The 23,669-nt window shown below is 43.5% G+C and overlaps 1 protein-coding gene across 1 annotated transcript in view; it reads left to right on the top strand.

The window, feature by feature from the left end:
• mn1b (meningioma 1b) overlaps positions 1-23,279 on the top strand; it is a 180,180-nt gene extending 156,901 nt beyond the window's left edge. The window contains exon 2 of the mRNA XM_072247992.1: positions 15,782-23,279. Within this exon, the coding sequence (XP_072104093.1) occupies positions 15,782-15,966 (185 nt within the window). The 3' untranslated portion in view covers positions 15,967-23,279. The remainder of the gene's footprint in view (positions 1-15,781) is intronic.
• The last annotated feature ends 390 nt before the right edge of the window (positions 23,280-23,669 follow it).

The following is a 23,669-nucleotide window of genomic DNA, read 5'->3' as shown; positions in this document are numbered from 1 at the left end:
CACCTTTCCTAGGTAGGTCTGGCCGTTTGCCGCAACCTTGTGCTGGGAACCGTCTCTTGTGTTCACGCCTTCACTAGATAGGTCCGGCCATTTGCCGTTACCTAGTGTTGGGAAATATCTCTGTGTCCACTCCTTTGCTAGGTAGGTCCGGCCGTTTGCTGCTACCTTGTGTTGGGAACCATCTTGTTGTGTTCAGCATTCTGTGTATGAGTCCCGGCCCTACGTCCTGTTCCCGAGGAGGGGTCCCGGCTCTGTTTTCCGTGTTCCTGTCTCTCAAGACCAAAGCTCTGTGTTCTGGGTTCCTGTCTCCCAAGACTACCAAGGCTCTGTGTTCCGCGTCCCTGTCTCCCAAGATTACCAAGGCTCTGTGTTCCGCATTCCTGTCTCCCAAGATTACCAAGGCTCTGTGTTCCGCATTCCTGTCTCCCAAGATTACCAAGGCTCTGTCTTCTGCTTTCCTGTCTCCTAAGACCAAGGCACTGTGTTCCAGTCTCCCAAGTCCAAGTCTTAACTTCGTGTCCTCATCCAATTCTGGTCTCGCGTCCTGCCGCCACGTCCAGACCTGTTGCCTTGCCACGTCTTGTCCTCGCCTAGATCCGGAGTCCTATGGAAAAGAAGCTGATTTGTTTCTAGTCATATTTTCCAGTGATGGGGCTTGAGCCTCGGCTGACTCCAGTTCACCACACCACTGTTTGCATCTTCGCAGCCCCCTTATTTTTTACTCCAAGGCAGCCAAGCTCCAATCTTAAGGCTGTTCATTTTTGTGCGTGATTTATGAAGGGACAATTACTTTTATAAAAGTTTATCGAGACACCGTGTGGGACAGGCACTTCTGGCCCTTTCAAGCCACACCGCCCAGCATCCCAACAATTTACAGTGACCAATTAACCCACCAAATGGTACACCTTTGGTCTGTGGGAGGAAACCAGAGCACCTGGAGGAACCCCATACAGTCACAGGGAGAATATACAGGCAGTGGCAGGAATTGATCCTGGGTTGGCAGTCCTGTATAGTGTTGCACTAACCACTATGCTGCCATGCCACTATCAAAACCATTTCTTTCTCTTCAAGCCATACATCTTTCTGACTTGGAAATAGACCTGTCTTCCTTCACCGTTACTGGATATAATTCCTGGAGCTCTCTCCCTAACAGTATTGTGTGTATACCAACTCATAAGTGACTGCAGGGAATCAAGAGGGCAGCTGGCCACCATCTTCCCAGAGTACGTTAGGGATCGGCAATTAAATGCTGGCACAGCCCATGAAGCCCACACTCTTTCAATCAATAAATAAAACACCCCTCAATTTGAGAACCTATCAGCCAACTTAACTTAATGGAATACAAGTAAATGTTGTGCAGTCTCTCCTTGTACCATAACCCTCTTGGGCCTTGTATCATTCAGGTGAATCTGAGCTGTGCACGTCCCCCAAACCAATTCATCCTCACTAGTGGCTGAAGCTGCACGTTTACAGTACTGGCCTGTGATTATGACTTTGTAAAACTGAAGTAGCTGATCCTCACTTTCTTATTGCAGCCCTGTTGCGATAAAGAACACACTTTGTGATACTTGACTTTGTGATACTTTTGTTGACTGATGCTCTTGTGTATCCACAGAAATCCCTCTCCTCCAGCATTTCTAGCCACTCAACATTAATAAAATATTCCAGTTTTATTTCTTGGGTCACTTGACTCCATCTCCTGCAGCTTTGCGTGCTCAGGATGCTGCTTTGAAAGTTGCTGCTCACGTCCAACCAACTTACTGCAGCATCTATTGCAAAATAAATCTTAAGGAGGATGCTGTGCCACAATACTCCCCTCTATAACACTCCCTTGTTTTGTATATTGAATAAAATTCAAGATAACATTTATCATCAGAGTACGTACATGTCACCACATACAACCCTGAGATTCTTCTACCTGCGTGCATATCCAGCAAATTTATAGAATAGTAACTTTAAACAGGATCAATAAAAGAGCAAGAGCACAGAAGATAACAAACTGTGCAAATGCAAATATAAATAAATAGCAATAAATAATGAGAGCATGAAATAACAAGATAGAGAGTCTATAAGGTGAGATCGTTGGTTGCGGTAACATCTCAATAGATGAGTGTAGTTATCTCCTTTTGCTCAAGAGCCTGATATGATATAGAGTTAGTTACTGCCCATTACACCATTCTAATTTAGGGCAGCAATGAAGGTCCTCCAAACCTGGCAGTGTTCAGGGATTCCTTCATCATGTCAGTAGCCTCCTCTCAGTTTCCAATCATGCATGTTCCGGGTGGAGACTCACTCAGGTGCAGAAGGATTTTTCACTGCTGTTTCTGGAACAACTTTGTTTTACCATTCAGAGTTGTTAGCCCTGAGATGAACCCCTGAAACTGGAGATTGGGGGACCACTCTTCATCTGGCCTCTACCCTTTGAACTGTTTGGCATGGATGACCCCGCCAAGAGCCAAAGTATAAAGCCCTGACTCCAGCCAGCGTAGCTCTCTGGGTCACTGAGGCACACAAATCTCTTGGAGGATTATGTAGAGTACTGTGTTACAACACATCCATTCATTACACTCCTGTCTATTGTAAAGGAAATGCAACACCATTCCCTTCTACCACACATCCATCCATCGCACTCCCTCAATAAAATTTCCATTTCCTTCTATATCACTGCTTTTCAGTACCAATTCCCTTTTTATCACACTTGCCCATGGCCATTTCCCCTATAACACTTTGCACTCCATAGAAGTGCTTTACTTATTGCTTACCAATTTTATTGCATGTAAAAATGCAGAAAATATAACACTTGCCTGGCTGAGAACAAGTTCACAGACCATTGGTTTCTTCCTCCTGTTGTCAATAATCAGCTCTCTTGTTTTGCTGATGTTTAGTGAGAGTTTGTTGATGTGGCATTATTCGACCAGGTTTTCAATCTCTCTTCTATATGCCGATTTGTCAGCACCTTTCATTTAAGACCATAGACCACAAGACATAGGAGCAAAATTAGGCCATTTGGCCCATCCAGTCTTCTCCACCATTCCATCATGGCTGATTTATTATCCCTCTCAACCCATTCCCCTGCCTTCTTCCTGCAAGCTTTGACGTTCTGATTAATCAAGAACTTCTGCCTTAAACATACCCAATGAGCTGGCCTGCGCAGCTGTCCGAGGGAAATGAATTCCACAGGTTCACCATCCTCTGTCTAAACAAAGTTTTCCTCACCTCCGTTCTGAATGGATGTCCCTGATTTCTGAGGATCCTAGAATCCACAATGAGCGGAATCTTCCTCTCTCTGCCCACTTTGTCCAGGCCTTTCAATCCACTCTGTCTTGGCCAGCAAAAGTGGTTTCATCAGCACATTTAAATATAACACTGGAGTTGTACTTACCACACAATTATAGTTCCACCAATCACACCAGGTCACACCGGATAACTTATGTCATAACTCTTAGTATTGCTAGTGCTGATGTTGACATCTGGGTTCCACTCTCTTGTCTAACTTATGAATATCTTACACCACACAATCAATTTTCTTCAGTGAACCATGGTGATTTGCGACATACAAGGAGAGGGTTTGCTACATCATGTCTATGCTGTTTGAAAACATACCATATGCTATTCCCATTTCAGTGATCTCGATCCCTAACCTTACCAGTAGTGGCTTGTTAGAAGCTCATTTGCAACATTTTAAATTTGATGAGGGAGCTTTTCTCCATTACCTTTCAGGCAGTGAGTTCCGTAGAGGAAAGATATTACATTTCTGTAAAAACTCTTTTCGATAAAACTGAAGTCTCTGCTCTGTGGTTATTGTCTTCTTTGTTGACCAGATGGGGTGTCTATTGCCAGGAAATTGGGTGAGTTTCTCAAAGGTGCTTTACACCTATGACTGTGTGGCTAAGTACAGCTCCAACACCATATACAAGATTGCTGGTGACGCCAATGTATCAAAGTTGGTGATGAATCAGCATACAGGAGGGAGAGTGAAAATTTACAGAGTGGTGTAATAGCAATAAACTCTCACTTAATGTCATTAAGACCAAGAAACTGATTGTAAACTTCAGGAGAGGGAAACCAGAGGTCCATGAGCCAGTAACCCTCAGAGCATCAGGGGTGGGGAGGATCAGCAACTTTAAATTCCTGAGTGTCACTATCTCAGAGGACCTGTCCTGGACCCATCACATACATGTAATTGCAAGTAAATCTCAGCAGCGTCTCTACTTCCTCAGGAGTCTGCAGAGATCTGGTATGTCATCAAAAACCTTGGCAAATTTCTATAGATGTGTGGTGGAAAGTGTGCTGACTGGCTGCATTATGGCCTGGTATGGGAACACCAATGCCTTTGAGCGGAAAATCCTACAAAGGGTAGTGGATTCGGCCCAGTACATCACGGGTAAAGCCCTCCCACCATTGAGCACATCTCCGTGAAACATTGCCATAGAAAAACAGCATCCATCGTCAAAGATCCTCACCACCTAGGCCATGCTCTTTCCTCTCTGCTGCCCTCAGGTAGAAAGTACAGATTCCTCAGGATTCAAGAGCAGTTACTGCCTGTCAACCATCAGGCTCTTGAACAAAAGAGGATAACAATACACTCATTCTACTTTCTGGTGTTCCCACAACCGATGGTCTTGCTTTAAGGACTCTTTATCTAGTTATTTCATGCTCTCGTTATTTATTGCTATTTATTTATACCTACAGTTGCACAATTTGTTGTCCATTGATCTTGTTTACAGTTACTGTTCTATAAATTTTTTAAGTATGCCTGCAGAAAAGGAATCTCAGGGTTGTATGTGGTGACATGTATGTACTCTGAAAATAAATTTTACTTTGACTTTGAAATCAGAATTAGGTATGTCGTCACTGCCATAAGTCATGAAACTTGTTTTGTGGCAGCAGTATAGTGTATGCAAAACTTATTATAAGTTACACTAAAAATAAATAAATAAAAACAATCAAGTAAGTAAATAGATAAGTAGATAGAGAGATAAATATGTAGCGGTGTGCTACACCCAGCGCTAGAATAAGTTGCGATAAAAGAGATTTATTCAAACTCCGCGGCCTCCTTTTAAGCCTTCCCGTTCCCGCGCGCGGGATTTTCCCCCTGCTGGTGAAGATAGCCTGGCGCCCTTTTTGGGGCTGGCCTCTCTGCCGGTGCGCGCCGGTTCGTGTGTGCTAGAAAGTGGGTCGCCACAAATAGATAAATAGATAGGTATTACGAAAGAGGAATAATGAGTCCTGATGAAGAGTCTCGGCCCAAAATGTAGACTGTTTATTTTTTTTCCATAGATGCTGCCCAGCCTGCTGAATTCCTCCAGCATCGTGCATGTGTTGCTTTGGATTTCCAGCGTCTGCAGATTTTCTCGTGTTTGTGACACTACTGCTACTGTGGTCTCTTTGACGGTTGCCTACCCTGAAGAAGTTTAAATCTTCCCTTTGGGAGTTCAGTGATACTCTCTCTCACTACTCCCCCCTGGGATCTCTGCAGCCCTCCAATTCTTTGACCATGTGCTCACCCAGACCCGCCGAGTCGTGAAGAAGGGTCTCGGCTCAAAACGTCGACTGCTTGTTCATTTCCACAGATGCGGCCTGGCCAGTTGAGCGGCATTTTGTGCGTGTTGCTCGGGATTTCCGACATCTGCAGGTTTTCCCATGTTTAGGAAAAATGAGGTAGTGCTCATGGACCGTCCAGAAGTCTGATGGCAGAGGGGAAGATGCTGTCATGAAAACTTTGAGTGTGGATCTTCAGGCTCCTGTACCTCCTCCCTGGTGGTAGATACTTCAAGCCTCCACCCAAATGCTGCTGTTTCCAAATTGCATTGTCCAATGTCCAACTTGTCCCCGGTTTTTATAAATTATAGGAAGTGCTCTGTTTGAACTAAAGGTGATTCTAATTAACCACTGGGAGTATCTTTCATCAGAACCTCATTGCTAGTTTTTTGTGATACTCCTGCCACCATGGCTCCAATCATCAGGATTTCACCCTGTTTATGTAGCTTAGGAGAAATAGAAAGGATCAAAGATCTTGAATGCAAGTCAGTAAGGCCATCCTGATAACCACCTCCAGGCATGCATGAATCTTACACCTGTAGGAGATACCGCATCAGTGGGTCCCTTAAGCACCTGAGACTTGTTAAGAGCGGTGCTAGTGCTGCCTTGCAAGTCCTGACTTGAGAACTGCCAATGTGAACCTTAGTCCTATAGAGGGCTCTATTAGACCCAATGATGACTCTGTGTGAAGAAAGGGTGAAGGCAAAAGTAGAGTTACAGTCTAAAACCTTGCCCTATCATATTACTTGCGGCCATACAATTGTCTTCAAAATTGGACCCTTACTATGCACGTGAAATGGGAATCTTATCACAAAGAAGAGAAAATCTGCAGATCTGATGCTGCCGGGCTTGCTGAGTTCCTCCAGCATTTTGTGTGTGTTGATTGAGTGGGAATCTTGTTTTGATGTGCCCTGCACCAGCACCAGCAATTTGGCTTGTCATCTTAGTGAAGGATGACATTATTAATCAATGTTGAAATATTTCCACCAGTTGTAATGTCTTGAACAAGGCAACGGACATGATTCCAACATAGGGTTGGTGGGGGTGGAGGGAGGAAGATGGAAAAGTACTGTAAAACTGAGGTGCATAGGAATTTCTTCACAGGATGGGGATGAATGACTGTAAATTTCTCCCTCAGAGGGCTGTAGAGACTAGATCATGTGAGGGACTTACAGAGGAGGCAGATACATTTTTGAAAGAATGGCGGATGAGGGGGAACTGGCCTGTGAAGGAGCTGAGGCTTGGGGCTGACTTACTGCCTGTTTCACTACTGGCATTTGGGGCAGCAGTGAAGGTCATCCGTCTCTGGCAGTGTTCAGGGCTTCCTTCATTTTGTCAGTAGCTTCCTCCTGATTTTCACTCTTGTCCTGGGTGGAGACTCAGGAATAGCATCACACTCAGATGTCGAAGGATTCTTTATTGCTGTTTCTGTAACAATTTCGCTTTACCAGTCAGGGTTGTTAGCCCTGAGCTGAACCTCTGAACCTGGAGATCTGGTGAACCACTCTTAGTCTGACCTCTACCCTTTGACCTATGACATTCCAGTGACTGTGGTCCTCTTGGAGGTTGGGGCTAATCGATCATGCTAATATGAAAAGTAGGTATTCCTGCTCTTCATTTCCTGTGTTCAGATGTTCTTGACAATGGGTAACCTTGTGGTGCACGAGAGCAGAGACTTCACTTGTATGTTGACTTTATAGGTGGAGTTTCAACTGACCACCTTTCATTTCTAAAGCACGACTCCAAACTCCACTCAAGCCCCTTTCAAAATCCAGGACAGGTTTCAGGCCGAGTGTGTTGCTGCCCCGACATCTTAGGATCAGAATCAGAATCTGGTTTAATATCACCGGCATATGTCGTGAAATTTGTTAACTTTACGGCAGCAGTACATTCAATACATGATAGTAGAGAGAAAAAAGAAAACTGAATTACTGTAAATGTTATATATAAATAAAATAGTTAAATTAAATAAGTAGAAAAAAAGGAAATGAAAAAAGTAGGGAGGTAGTGTTCATGGGTTCCATTCAGAAATCAGATCGCAGAGAGGAAGAAGCTGTTTGCTGAGTGTGTGCCTTCAGACTCCTGTACCTCCTTCCCGATGGTAGCACTGAGAAGAAGGCATGTCCTGGGTGGTGGAGGTCTGCTTGTTTAATTCCTCACCACCTCAGTGAGATTGCGAAGAAACCCTACAGTAAGACACCTTGTTCTGTTGGCTAAATGTTGTTTCTTGGGGCAGAGTCCTGGTAACAGCCAAGAACAGTTTGTGCTGAAAGAAGGCTGAAGGAAAATTATCCTTATTCCATTTCAGTACTGTATAAAAACATCTTCTTCTGACTCATAATTGTGCCTTTTTTAAGGGAAAACATAAATCATTCATTCCATCTAATGACAGGGTGATGGGTACAAGAAGTGGGCCTCGTCATGATAATAAAACACAGATATTTAGGGTGACAAATGGCAGATCACTACCGTCGGCTGGTGTTTGATGTTCCTTCAAACTTCTCTCGTCCACTCTGTAAGGTGCTGCCACTTCCTGGGGTTGAGTACAACATGTATAGGCAGTAATTCAGTATTTCAAACAGTTCAACCTACTCAAGGGATAGACAATAGAAATTGTAAACTTCACACATACACACACACACACACACACACACACACACACACACACACACACACACACACACACACACACACACACACACATAATGCTGGAGGAACTCAGCAGGCCAGGTGGCATCTATGGAAATGAATAAACAGTCGATGTTTCGGGCCGAGACCCTACATCAGGACTGAGAAGGAAGGGGAGAGATGCCTGAATAAAAAGATGGGGGGAGGGGAAGGAGGCTAGCTGGAATGTGATAGGTGAAGCCAGGTGGGTGGGAAAGGTCAAGGGCTGGAGAAGAAAGAATGTGATAGGAGAGGAGAGTGGACCATAGGAGAAAGGGAATGAAGAGGGGACCGAGGGAGAATAATTAGTCAGGTGAGAAGAGGTAAGATTAGGGAATAGAGGAATGGGGAGGAGGGGAACCGGTAGAGAAATTGATATTCATATCATCAGGTTGGAGGCTACTCAGATGGAATATAAGGTGTTGCTCCTCCACCCTGAGGGTGGCCTCATCTTGGCACAAGAGATGGCCATGGACTGATACTTCGGAATGGGAATGGGAATCAGAATTAAAATGTTTGGCCACTGGGAAGTCCTGCTTGTGGCGGATGGTGTGTAGGTGCTCGAAGAAGTTAATTTAGAGCAGAATATATTTCAATCCAGGCCAATAATTAGGTAAGAGATCACAAAATGATATATCCAGTGATGCCAGCCATTGCAAAATCATGGAACTTCTTGCAACTTCTATCCTAGTTTTTGGGATTGGTTTCTGTCATTGGCTACCATTGTCTTCTGTCCATGTTTTAGTGGCTGCTTGCAGTTGTGGGACATCTCCTCTGCTTTGTGCCTCCTCTACAAAGTTCTCCGTAAAAGCATTGGAGCCTACTTTCTTTGATAATTCAGCATTTCCCCTTCTTTCGCAGGTCAGATTCACCAGTAGAATAGCTGATAGAATCTACTGCATTGAGGGTTCACCGTGCATGAAGAGCTTTTAGTCATGGAGTCATAGAACAGTACAGCACAGAAATAGGCCACTCGGCCCATCTAGTCTGTGCCAAACCATTTAAACTTACTCCCATTGACTTGCAGTGGGACCACAGTCCTCCATATCCCTGCCGTCCATGTACCCATCCAAACTTCTTAGACATTGAAATCATGCTGTCATGCCCCACTTTTGCTGGCAGCTCGTTCCACACTCTCACAACCCTCTGTGTGAAGAAGGTTCCCCCCATATACCCCTTAAACTTTTCACCTTTCACCCTTTACCCATGACATCTGGTTGTCATTTCATTCAATCTCTGGAAAAAACCTGCTTGCATTTGCCCCTCATAATTGTGTATACCTCTATCAAATGTCCCCTCAATCTTATACATTCTAAGGAATAAAGTCCTGACCTGTTCAATCTTTCCTTATAACTCGGGTGCCCCAGCTCTGGCAATGTTCTTGTAAACATCCTAGTATTGTGGGTTATCTTTAATTAGAGCCAGCCACACTCACATTTTTGGCCCCCTGATGGTGAAGCTCCCAATCAATAGATTGGTCAGCATTTGCTGGAAGCTGAAACCATTCCAATAAGCAGAAATCACAAAACCAGAGTACGCCTGGGTAGCTGTCAAAATGCATGAGAACGGTGGACATTTTCCGGGGCAATTGAATTCAGCCCCCAGTGTGTCAGCGGGTTGCGAATGACCGGAGAAGACATCGCAGCGACGCTCAATCCTAGCATCACAGATATTTGAACTGAAGCACGACGCTGGCTGAAATCTCTCCTTCCTAGCCCAGGGATAGTCGGGGGCTGCTTATCAAGCTTTCCTGCTTATCCATCATTACATCTGCCAATCTGTCAGTTTGCATTAGACATTTGCATTGTTTCATGTTTGGCCAGATAATGCATCTATGTTTCTCAAATAACAGGAGCAATTTATCATTTATATTGCTCAGTTCATTTGTATATACTGTATATAATGTGATAAATATTGAAATATACGTTTGATGTGTTTGAGGATTGTAAACCTAAGCCCCAACGAGGGGAGCAGAGAAAGCCCCTGAGCAGCGGAGGGTTACCCTGTGCATTGCTGGGGAGTAACGCAGGGACTTTGACTGTCAACGAATGATGGATTGATAAAACTGCAGGGGTCTGGTGCTGGAGACCCAGTGCTTTTGACCTGCTTTTGTGGGTGTGCTGTTTGATGCAAGAGGTTAGAAGGAGGTTGCAAGAGGAGAATAGGTCACTTTAAAACAAAAGGTGTGTGACACATTGTCAAGGCGAGTTCAGCTATACAAACTTACTCAATTGTTTCCATGGAAATGGCTCTAAGTTCCATTTTCATAAATAACTTTCTCTTCCAGCTCAGTTTCTAGGGGCTGTGCACTGATTGATCCTCCAAATAATGCAGCTGAGTGACGTCACGAGGGACCCCCGAACTGGCAGCAGCATTGGCACTGTGGTGCTCCCCTCCTGTGCAGCAGCAGTTCACTGCGCATTCCCAATCTGCAACTCTGCTGCTTTTATCTGAAGGCCATCGCAAGAATTGCTTGGCCTTTTATATTCCCCCCCAAAAGAAATTTACAAGAATGCACAATTGTTCTTCTGGAGGTCAACGGCAGTTTGTAAAAACAGGAATGTTATTTTTTTTAATGAGTACTGTCTGATTATTGTGTTGTTCACGGCCTCTTTGTCTTAGTCCCACAGCATTGTGTCTCCTGGTACAGTGTGTGATATAGATGTCAATATGGGTCCATTAATACTGTTTTTGTATTGGCTGATGAGGAAGTTCCAGTGTGGGCGTTCCTGACACTTACTTTTCCCTTCGTTTGACTCATTATAGAAGGCTCTTGTGTTGCCATATACTTTTGTATTATGGAACATAGAACAGTACAAGCCCTTCGGCCCACAATATTGTACCAACCCTTTAAAATACTCCAAGATTAATTTAATGCTTCCTCCCATATAGCCCTCCATTTTCCTTTGATCCATGAGCCTACTCAGAGTCTCTTAAATATCCCTAAAGTATTGGCCTAAAACATCAGCCCTGGCAGCAGTTTTGGTGCATATATATGTGTACATATCTCTCTGTCCCCTCTCCCCTCTCCCCTCTCTCCTCTCCTCTTTCTCACAAATCTATGTTTGACATCCCCTCCTCTAACTTTCCTTCCATTTCCTTGAAGTTATGTCTCTCTGAAGTAGCCATTTCCACCCTGGGGAAAAGTCTCTGACTGTCCACATGATCTATGCCTCTTATCATCTTGTACACCTCCATCAAGTCTCATCTTATCCTCCTTCGCTCCAAAAAGAAAAGCACTAGCTCAATTGACCTATCCTCATAAGACAAGTTCTCTAATCCAGGCATCATCCTGGTAAATCTCCTCCGTGTCATCTCTGAAGCTTTCACATCCATCCTATAATGATGTAACCAGAACTGAGCACAATATACCAGGTATCAATTGAAAGCTCATAAGGTTTTCTCTCTCATTTATTCAGGGAAGGGGCAAGTAGTTCTGAAGGTTTGTCACGGACTGGGATTCAAATGTTCATTCTGTACCTTGGCAGCGAAATGTTCAGCACCTGCGTGTTTAATGCGCCACCTAAGACTAGATGTGGTGGCAAGTACCTTCTCTGAATGATTTAGGTTCCATTTCAACAGCATGAGTTAATTAGCCCATTCTGATGGGCATGAATATTTCAAAGTTCAAAGTAAGCTTAATATCAAACTACATAGATATCTACCTTGAGGTCCATTTTCTTGCAGACATTCAAAGTTCCAAAAAAAGTTCAAAGTACTTTTATTATCAAAGTATGTATACTATATACAGCCTTGAGATTCGTCGCTTTACAGGCGGCCACAAAACAAAGAAACCCAATAGAACCCATTAAAAAAGAAGACCGTCAAACAGTCAATGTGCAGAAATAAATTGTGCAAACAATAAAAGTAAGCAAATAGCATTCAGAACTGGTTCATCAGAGTCACTGAGACAGTCACAGCTGATCCAAGTTACAGGCAGCAGCCTCAGTTCAGCGCAGAGATGAGTAAACCTCGTGAGCAGTGAGCTGAACACTAGCCCTTCCCTTGCCTCCAGCCCTGACATGCTGACCTTTTCAATCTGGCCTGGCGCCTAAATCAGCCAAACAGTGACGATACAATCATTGTTGGTAGAATCTCAGGTGGTGACGAGAGGGCGTACAGGAGTGAGATATGCCAACTAATGGAGAGGTGTTGCAGCAACAACCTGGCACTCAACGTCAGTAAGACGAAAGAGCTGATTGTGGACTTCAGGAAGGGTAAGACGAAGGAACACATACCAATCCTCATAGAGGGATCAGAAGTGGAGAGAGTGAGTAGCTTCAAGTTCCTGGGTGTCAAGATCTCTGAGGATCTAACCTGGTCCCAACATATCAATGTCGTTATAAAGAAGGCAAGACAGCGGCTATACTTCATTAGGAGTTTGGAGAGATTTGGCATGTCAACTAATACACTCGAAAACTTCTATAGTGGTACTGTGGAGAGCATTCTGACAGGCTGCATCACTGTCTGGTATGGAGGGGCTACTGCACAGGACCGAAAGAAGCTGCAGAAGGTTGTAAATCTAGTCAGCTCCATCTTGGCCACTAGCCTACAAAGTACCCAAGACATCTTTAGGGAGCAGTGTCTCAGAAAGGCAGCGTCCATGATTAAGGACCTCCAGCACCCAGGGCATGCCCTTTTCTCACTGTTACCATCAGGTAGGAGATACAGAAGCCTGAAGGCACACACTCAACAATTCAGGAACAGCTTCTTCCTCTCTGCCATCTGATTCCTAAATGGACATTGAATCTTTGGACACTACCTCATTTTTTTTAATATACAGTATTTTGGTTTGCACATTTTAAAAAATCTATTCAATATACATAATTGATTTACTTGGTTATTTATTATTGTTATTTGTTATTTTATTTATTATTATTCTTTTCTCTGCTCGATTATGTATTGCATTGAACTGCTGCTGTTAAGTTAACAAATTTAACGTCAACACTAGGAATTCTGCAGATGCTGGAAATTCAAGCAACACGCATCAAAGTTACACACATCAAAGTTGCTGGTGAACGCAGCAGGCCAGGCAGCATCTGTAGGAAGAGGTGCAGTCGACATTTCGGGCTGCACCTCTTCCTACAGATGCTGCCTGGCCTGCTGCGTTCACCAGCAACTTTGATGTGTGTTGTTTGAATTTCCAGCATCTGCAGAATTCCTGTTGTACACATCAAAGTTGCTGGTGAACGCATCAGGCCAGGCAGCATCTCTAGGAAGAGGTGCAGTCGACATTTCGGGCTGAGACCCTTCATCAGGACTAACTGAAAGAAGAGCTAGAAAGAGATTTGAAAGTCGGAGGGGGAGGGGAAGATCCAAAATGATAGGAGAAGACAGGAAGGGGAGGGATGGAGCCAAGAGCTGGACAGTTGATTGGCAAAAGGGAAATGAGAGGATCATGATACAGGAGGCCCAGGGAGAAGGAAAAGGGGGAGGAGGGGAAACCCAGAGGATGGGCAAGGGGTATAGTGAGAGGGACAGAGGGAGAAAAAGGACAGAGAGAGAAAGAATGTGTGTATATAAATAAATAACGGATGGGGTACGAGAGGGAGGCGGGCATTAGCGGAAGTTAGAGAAGTCAATGTTCATGCCATCAGGTTGGAGGCTATCCAGACGGAATATAAGGTGTTGTTCCTCCAACCTGAGTGTGGCTTCATCTTTACAGTTATGTCTATCCACAGCCTCTTCTACTGTTGAAAAGCTCAAGCCCGAAAGGGCAGTTACAGGCTATTGATTTCAGTGACTGGTTACCAGATTCTGATATTTCTGAACTGTGATTAATACAGTAGTTGGTCATTTCATTTGCTACCAGCAAGTCATTGTTGTGTTTCACCAGCATTCACAGGAAAACAAAGGAATACTACAGAATCAGTTAAAAACTACACCCAAAGATCGACAAACAACCATTGTGCAAAAGAAGGCAAACGAAGCAAAATATATAAATGAATAGATGGATAGATACAGATAAATTAAAAAATAATATTGAGAACATGAGTTATAAGTCCTTGACAGAGAGTCTGTAGATTGTGGAATTACCTCAGAGTTGAGGTGAGTGAAGTTATCCAGAAGTCTATTGGTTGTAGGGTAGTAACTTTTCCTGAACCTGGTGGTGTGGGACCTAATGTTTCTGTACTTCCTTCCTCAATTGTAACAGCGAGAATAAACATGGCCAAATTTCTGCTAGCCTGCAACATGAAATAGGTTTAGGAAAGTCATAAATCCTCAGCGTCTCAAGAGATACAGCCGAGAAACAGATCCTACAGTCTATCGAATTAGCACTGACCATTAACTACCCAATTAATCTAATCCTAGATTAATCCTTCTTTTATCCTCTCCACATTCTCATTGATTTCTCTCAGATTCTATCACCATCTGCACACTAGGGACAACTTACGTTGTCCAATTAACCTACCAATCCGTATGTCAGTGGGAGGGAGTACCTCACAACCACAGTGAGAACCTACAAATCGCGCAGATCCGCACCTGGGGTCAGGATTTTGTCACTGTGAGGCAGGGACTTGACTAACTATGGCATGTTGCCCCCAGTTTATTGTCTCAAAAATTGGGCAACATTTGCCTGTTGGTGATCTCACTCTGAAGGATAAGGCACCCTGATGAGTGGTAGAAGATCAAACCTGATGCAATGTGGTGTGCTGTTCAGAACTTGGAGACTGACACCTTGCTGGGGGCAGAGAAGAGGAAACTTTCTCTGTAGTTAGTTCATAGTTCAAAATTCAAGTTTAAATGTCATTCAACCATACATGAATACAATCAAACAGAATAAGGTGAAAAACACAGTAAAAGCAGTCACCCACATCACAAGGCACATATAAGACAGCATGTACATATGATATCAGTAAACTACAATCCAGAGCCCTGAGTTGATGAGTTCATGTCTTCAACCTGTTTTTACCCATCAGTTTGTAAAGGGTTGACTTTAGATCCATCCCCTCTGCACTGTACCTAGGAAAATGGATGATGGGATCATTGCCTTCCGTCAGCCAAGTCCTCTAGAAGACCTGCGATTGCTAGGTTGCTAGTGAGAGAGAGAAGGAGCCTGTGGAATGTTGAAAATATTGGAGTGAACAGTTAGTTTTTGACGGACTGTAGACCATGATCTTCCTTTGGGGACTTTGCTGTTGCTTGCATGGTGGGTGGTGGGAATGCTGATGCTTTATGCTAGAATAATTTCGGGGAGAGGGAGAGGGAGGGGGAGGGTTAATGCTGGTTGTGTGTGGGAGGAGGCAGGGGACTTTGGGGTTCTCACATCTTTTTTCTGCCATTCATTCTTTGGGGTTTTTTCCTTCTGTCTCGAGGATGTTCATGGAGAGCAAGAATTTCAGGTTATATATTGTCTACCTTTTCTGATATTAAATAGAACGATTATTTGTGGAAACACAGACCGTATAATAACCACTGCCAAAACTACAATATATTGAGCGCCATAATGATATATTCAAGGTTAAAAGATGTGTGTATCTGTGCTTTCTTGTGCATGTGATTCCATAAATATGTGTATGTCTGGGTTTCTAGGCAACTTACTGACTGTATGTATTGATTTTTTTTTTTGCAGCCCAGGACAATTCCCAAAGCAAGGCTTTGATGGGCCCGGTCGGGAGTCATTCTCAGCATCTTTCAGTCCACAGTACTGACCTCATGGACTCTAAGCCACAGAGCCCTGTGCAGTCATGGATGGCATCACATTCAGACATCAGTTACAGAGCTGGGACGTTCGCCGCTGCCTTGACTTGTATATAGTTGGAGGAATCAAGAAATGGGAGAGGAAGAAAGAGACTTCATTTTGTTAGGCCGATTGGAAAGGGTTACCAAAACCATGGAACAAGAGTTTTACATTAACATCTTTTAAGTCTTTAGGGGTACATTTCTGTGCCTGGTCATAATGTTGTGTGGTGTGATGCTTCTAAATTGGTTTGGAGAAGTCAGAGAAGAAGAGCTGCAATATTCCTTCTGGCTGGCCCATGTTGTCTTCCATTTCAATCTCTCAACCCCTGGTCAAAGTCCTTCACTAACTCATTATGAGAAATGGTTGCTCATGGCTGAAGTAATTTTCCAATCATGCCATCCTGGTGGTCCCACCTCGATCGGTGTCCATGACTACCTCAGCTATAACCGGAGTGCAAGAAGAGCTGTGACATTAGGCCCGCAGCTAAAGAATAGCTTTCAAGCTGTGCACAGAAAAGTGCCAGTCACTGATGAGAAGGCAAACGTTTCCCGGTCATCGTCACTCAGGCAGAATACAAACTGTTGGAAGAATTCATATATGGAACATAGACCATGGAACATTACAACACAGGGATGTTGTGCCTAGCCAGCTAAAAAGTAAATCAAAAAAAAACCCAAAACTAATCCCTCCTACCTACATAATGTCCATATTCCTCCATCTTCCTCATATTCATGTGCCTATCTAAACGTCTCTTTAAAATTTCTAATGTGTTTGCCTCCACCCCTGATGTTCTCTCTAAGGACCAGTGTGTGCAAAAATCTTGTGCCGTGCAATTTTTTTGCCTAGTGACAACAACATGTGTGCACTGAGTAATTTCTTCAATAAAAGCAATATAAATAAGTCAGTTCTAAGATCTGCAGACAAATCATCACAAACTCCGCCTTGTCAACAGAAACCGGGGAAGGAAATGTGATTGTGTACAATCGTGAAATATACTTAACGTGCCAATGAGGTAGACAGTGACAATCTTTTGTGTGCTAGTGGCAAAAGATGTGGGCTCACGCACACCTTAGAGGAAACATTATCCACCACCATACCAGGCATCCATGACTGTCTGAGTAAAAAACTTCCCCCTCACATCCCCTTTGAACCTACCCCCTTGCACTTCCAATGTATATCCTCTAATATTAAGCGTTTCTACCCCTGGGAAAAATTTACTGCCTGTCAACTCTATCCATGCCTCTCATAATCTTAAACACCTCTATCAGATCTCCCCTCAGCCTTCACCACTCCAGAGGAAACAACCCAGGTTTGTCCAGCCTCACATGGTAGCACATGTCCTCTAAACCAGGCTGCATCTGCAGGGGCAGAGGGAACGATTGACGTCTTAGGACGTTTAGGGCAGTCTGGCCTGTTAAGTTCCGTCAGCAATATTTTTTTGGCTCCAGATTACAGTATGGGCAGCGCAGGAACATAGTTGTTAACACAACGCTTTTCAATGCCAGCTGTAAGATCAGGGTTCCCTCCCCGCCACTGTCTGTAAGGAGTTTGTACCTTCTCCCTGTGAACACATGGGTTTCCTCCGGGTGCTCCAGTTTCCTCCCACCTTCTAAAGACGAACAGTTAGGGACAGTGAGTTGTGGGCCAGAAGCCTGGTGACACTTGCAGGCTGCCCAGCTGGTTTAACTTGATGCAAATGATGCATTTCACTGTACATTTCAAAGCACATGTGACACATAAACATAATCCTTTTCTTTTCAATCTGTGTAGTTCCTTGAGTTTCCACTCAGGCAGGAAATGGGAGCCCGCAGAAGGGTGAGAGATTAAACGGTTAAAAACAAGAGATTCTGCAGATAAACAGAGATTCTGTTCCCTGTTTCTTGTCGGCTCACCAATCATCTAGAACAGGGGTCCCATCCTGGGGTTGGGAACTAGACCAATACACACAAAATGCTGGAGGAACTCAGCAGGTCAGGCAATATCTATGGAGGGGAATAAAGAGTTGATGTTCAGTGTGAGGCTTTTCATCAGGACTGTTTGTGAGTGGGCAGGTGAATCAGATCAGAGTAACCATAGGTCTCCTCAGTACAACTGTTCCCTGTTCCTTGCTGGCTCACCAATCTTCTTATATTCATTTCCTTCTGACACAAAAGGAGAACATTCAGCCCATTACTTATACTAGCTCTCAGACAAATCCCATTCTTCCATTTATTTCTCTGGAACTTGGTCTCTCACACACCTATTAAGTGTGAACTCATACCTCTCTACAGTGACCAATTAACCACAGAACCATTGGAATGTGGTGGGAAACTTGGAGCATCTGGGGAAATTGTGGATGGTGGGGAATGCAGTCACAGGGAGAACATACAAACTGCATACGGACAGCACGGAAGGTCAGGCTCGAACTTAGGTCTCTGGAGCTGTGGGAAAATTCAACCTGTGGCAACCCTTTGCTCTCCTGTATAAATTGAGTTATGGTTAGTACATTCCCCAAGGATGCCACTGAATGGTGATGTTAAATGTCTGGACCAATGATCATTTAAAGCATGCTAACATTTCAATAAAGTTCAATTTTACAAATTGACACCTTCTACTTTAAAATTTCACTTTTAAATTAACATCTTCCTCAACAAGATAGAAACATCTTCTTTCTAATCTAACTTTCTAGCCTTGACTGTTGACTGTATTTTACATGACGAATGTTCAGGTGTGCTTGACCAGACTTGGAGTAGAGCCTTGACAACAGAATCCGCCCTCAGGAAATGTCCGGAAAATGCTTGAAGAGTGGGAAGTTGGCAAAAGGTGACACTAATTTATTATGACTTCTGCTTTTCAGTAATGCACATGGGCAGATTCCACATTACACTCTCCTGACAGAGCTCTTGTTCACAGGAGATGCTGCCCATCCCTTGCAGAACCTTGTTTTTCACTGTGGAGTGGATGACTTGACTCCCAGTTATCTCCCTCTGCAGCTCCAGGTCACAATGTTGAGTAACTTGTCAGGACGTTGGAATGTTGCTCTGTTAAGGAATATTGCAGCTCGATTTTCATGGTCAAGAGTCAATTATTTGTAGTCTGAATTCAGCCTAACCACATCCCAGCAGAGTCAAGCCAAGCCTAACCAAACTGGGCCCAAGGGAACCATGGGTCTCAACCACACAGGATCTAACTTAACCAGGCCTATTCAGACTGGGCCCAGACGAGTATGGAGTAGGCAAACCACACAAGGGAAGGCAGGTGAAAATTAACCCAGGCTTATTGAAGGAAGGCATAACCATACATTGGTGATTAAATATAATAAACTCCAATAACCTGGCGTACTTGGGACTTCGGTGGTGCAAGAACAGCAGCTTTTCTAGACTATTGGATACTATTCCATTTAATACCCTTTCACATTATAAATTCACCTTTTAAAGATGTTATCCAGTATTATAACAAGTTTCCCACTGAATCTAGATTTAATGGAGATATTCACTCGTTATGCACCATGTCATACGATGTGAGCGATCGTGATGTTTCCATGACCATGATTGACCCTGGCAAACTTTTCTACAGAAGTAGGTTGTCTCTGCCTTCTTCTGGGCAGTGTCTTTACAAGATGGGTGACTCCAGCCATTATCAATACTCTTTAGAGATGGTCTACCTGGCGTCAGTGGTCACATAACCAGGATTTGTGATATGCTCTAGCTGCTCATATGACCATCCATCACTTGCTCCCATGGCTTCACGTGATCCTGATCGGGGGGTGGGGGGGTGGCTAAGCTGCTGCTACACCTTGCCCAAGGGTGACCTGCAGGCTAGCGGAGGGAAGGAGCGCCTTACACCTCCTTTGGTAGAGATATTTCTCCACCCTGCCATCCCAAAGGGGACTTGCTCACCTTAAGTACAGCGAGTTCCATGGGAGGATAGGAACAGTGTCACTGCAGAGTTGAAAAGGAATTTGGGAAAACTGGCCTTGGTGAGTCGGAAAACAGTATGGGAACCGGGGCCTCAGCAACTCAGAAGGAGCAAGGGAACCTTGGCCCCAGCCAGTCAGAATGGAGTGTAGAAATTGAGGCCCCAGCAACCAGAAGGGGAGTGCAGCAAAGATTACTTGGTGAGTCAGCAGGATTTCCAAATGGCTGGATGCTGGTCTTAAACTGAACACTTTTAAACATGTTTCAAATTAGAGAATCCATTTTTGTACCGATCTCTTTTTCTTGTGGGAATCACATCAATTACATTTAATATCATTGAGAATGTAATCAATTCATTTAAACTGCCATCCTTTGGAGTTGGTCACAGTTGAAAAGCAATTCAGGATCAGACCATAATCTACCTTCAAGAAGCCAATGTGAGATAATGAAAGACTCTCATACAGCTTCACTTTCAATATAACCGGCATGATTCAGCTTGGTTTTGGTGTTATGGTTCAGGTACTCCTGCGAATGTTTTAGTTCAACCAAAACTTATCTTATATGTAGATCTCATTCATTCAAAATCGTTTTTATTGGTTCAATTTGTATATATAAGTATTTTGGTCACAAATGCCACTTTAACAGCGAAGCCACTTATTGGCTGCTTGATTTGTCTATCGATGCAAAAATTGGGCCTAGCTGAAAAATAAGAAAAATCAATCAATTGTTACTTGTATTGTAACAGTATGACCATCATTTGGAATTTGATATCCACTTTAGGAACTGTTTCTGGAGATTCGGAAATAGTCCATGATTGGGCAAGGTCAATTGTGATGCCTTTGCTTTTCAGTATCCATTACCTAAATTAGGACCCATTTCTGTTTTGTGTATTAACAATTGATTTTACTTCCAAGATTGTACAAAAAATAGTGCTCTGTTGCTATTCATCAAGAGTAGAATACGTTGTGGGGGATCTCCTTAAGAGGACCCAGAAGTTCTACTGAAGATACAAAGGCCAGTTCAGTCAAGAGTTGGAGAGGATTTTGGCCTTTGTTTCTGTTCAGTTGAATTGTTCCTTCTAGAGCGAGAGAAATCTTAAAGTTCCAGTTTATGGTCAGTTCTGGAAACACTCAGTCGCTCAGAGAGAAACAGATTTGAATTCCTGACTGATCAGGACTGGAAACTAGCAGGGCTATGAAAAGGCAGAAATGGGTAAGCTCCCGCATTCATTTGCCACTTTATTTTTAAGCATCCTTTTGGCCCAGAAATTTTTAAATCTCTCAAAATAAGATGAGTCAATTGAGACTGAAATCTTCAACAGCACCCTCAGCAGCAAGATTCTAATATGTTTGAGGAGCAGGGTCTAATGAATGAGCTGTGTTAGTTCTGCCACTGCACAGCTAGTGGGAGAAGACAATGAGGCCAAGCGTTGTCGGGTGGTCTGAGCACGTAGCCCAATGAAAGGTGCAGATGGTAGGGAAGAGTTGAGGTCTGGGACACTGGAACTGGGAGTGGTCAGGTGGTGGTGATAATGATTGGATTTAGGTCTTGAAGGAGGGAGTTCCAACGTGTGAGTGGGGGCACATGAAATAAATCAGCAAAAGAGTAAGTGGGTGCAAACACCAACAAAATGGACAGAAATGCAAAAGGATCATTGCCTTAGTCACCCATGTTGTGGATCAGGAATGCCTTGAACATTAATAGTGGAGCAGGATAATCTGTTTAGGTGTGCCTCAGTCTGAGAAGCCCGAGTGACATCAGGATGCAAGTTGCCAACCCTGGCGATGTCCAGGAACCTGAGTCGGATTTCTGTGAGTGCATTAAGTCTTTAAAATCTTGCAATGCAGCCCCGAGTTGGCCGAAGACTACTCTCAGCCAGTGTTCAGAACTCCAAGTTTTGGTTTGTAGGATAAAATGCATGTTTTAACCCCCTGGATTTAAAAAAATATATATATTTTAACTGTCTGTTCTTATTTAAATGTCACAGTTTATCTCACATCTGATGGGGTAATGAATGGCACATTGCTCATTGCTGACTTGGTCAGTGGGGTCTGCCGATGGGTGGAGGGCAAAAGATGCCTGTTGTTCCCTGAGGCCTGGTGCACACTTCCCAACAAAGTACCTTTATGGGCCTCTTCTGACCTTGATCCAGCCTTGAATAATGGGCCTTATCAGACAGAATCTTCCGCACCCGCAGTGGGCGTGCTGCGAAGGACGTGGCTGGCAGATAGGAGGCTGACATCTTCACCTGCTGCATAGAGAGGTGAAAATATTGGCAGCAACTCAAGTGACCAGTGAGGATTTTAATTGCTGATCCACTGCGGAAGGTAAATTTAAAATCGCAATTAAAACTTTCCCAAACTTCAGTGTTGTTCCCTTTCTGAGTGAAAGACTTAAGCTCCACTTTGCAAAGCCCTTGCTGAGAGACCATGCACTGAGCTATGCTGAGTCTATTAGCCATTTTTAACAAACTTAAGGAAAATAAGGGACCAAGGTCCCAAAGTTCTTTTGCATACCATGGCGAATGTCATCGCAGTCTTCCATGCGTTTGACGTGGTTACGCATGGATGCTGCAATCTCTGTCCCAATGCCCAACTGCAGCATGTCTCATCCAAGCACTCAAGAGTAAATCTGACCCAGAGCTGCCTAATTAATAGAAGTTACTGTTCTCGTCAAGAAATGTCAGTTTATGATCTCCTGCCATGGTTGCAGTTTGCCCTTCTCATGTTACTTTGTGATTAATGCTGATTTAATTTACTTTTTTTGTGTGGGTTTTGAGATTTGCGATTTAAACGTGTGCGAAATGGATGTTGGAATATTGTTTTCCCCCTCACTTTCTCACCCAAAATGCTGAAGGCCCCCAGGGGCAGCACCCCAGCAAAGCACTCTTCAGCATCAAAGAATCTCTAGGCCCAGGTAGAAACACAAGTGACTTGGAATCTGAATTTTCAATGGTTGGGCTGAAATCTGCAGTGCCATATCAGTGTACAAAATGTTTATGTGCTTGTACGAAATTCCTCCACACATGGTAATAACAGAGATTTTAACAATATTGTAAAGTTGACATATTTGTATACTAAAATCAATGTGTGTTTTCACACCAAACTTTCTGTTTAAAAAAAATGGGTCAGTATATTCTTTGAGAAGCTGTTGAGGAGATTTGAACGTATTGCCAAGGTATAGTGTGGGTCGGTCCAGCTCTATCTCCAGTTCTAACTTGGTTTTAGCTTCTCCAAACCATGCATGCAAGGTACAATTCATTTACAAAAGAAAAGTCTTTAAAAATACTGCACCACAAGGAATCAGAAAAGTTAAGACCATAGAAATTAGCAGCCATTTTGTTTTCTAAGTATCGTCAAAAATGTACTTTGATGGGACTTTAAGTTTTTCTAATATCTTGTAAATATTTCATGAGGACTCAAGCTTGTGTAAAGAGATGTAAATTTATTTGATGAATGTTTTTTTTAAGAAGCAGAAATTGAAATAAACTGTGTCAGCCAATGGAGAGTGATGCAGCTTTGATTACCATTGACAACACCGCACAACCAGCTAAATATATTTACAACATGAAGCCAACTCTAAGGAAGCAACTGAAGCCCAGGCACACGCTACTTAAACAGCACATAAAGAATTCATTATATAATTATTTTACCCTGATACAACCACCCTCAGTGTCCACTTTATGAGGTACACCTGTAAGTACAAATATCTAATCAGTCAATCACGTGGCAGCAACCTAATGCATAAAAGCATGCAATGTGATCAAGGGCTTCAGTTCTTATCAGACCAAGTATCAGAATGGGGAAGAAATGTGATCTAAGTGAACTTGATGGTGGTGCCAGAAGGGGTGGTTTGTGTATCTCAGAAGCAACTGATCTCCT

This window comes from Mobula birostris, chromosome 31 (genome assembly GCF_030028105.1).
Source record: "Mobula birostris isolate sMobBir1 chromosome 31, sMobBir1.hap1, whole genome shotgun sequence".
Taxonomy (NCBI): Eukaryota; Metazoa; Chordata; class Chondrichthyes; order Myliobatiformes; family Myliobatidae; genus Mobula; species Mobula birostris.
The sequence above is the reverse complement of the archived record's forward strand: the minus strand, read 5'-3'. Positions and strand labels throughout refer to the sequence as shown.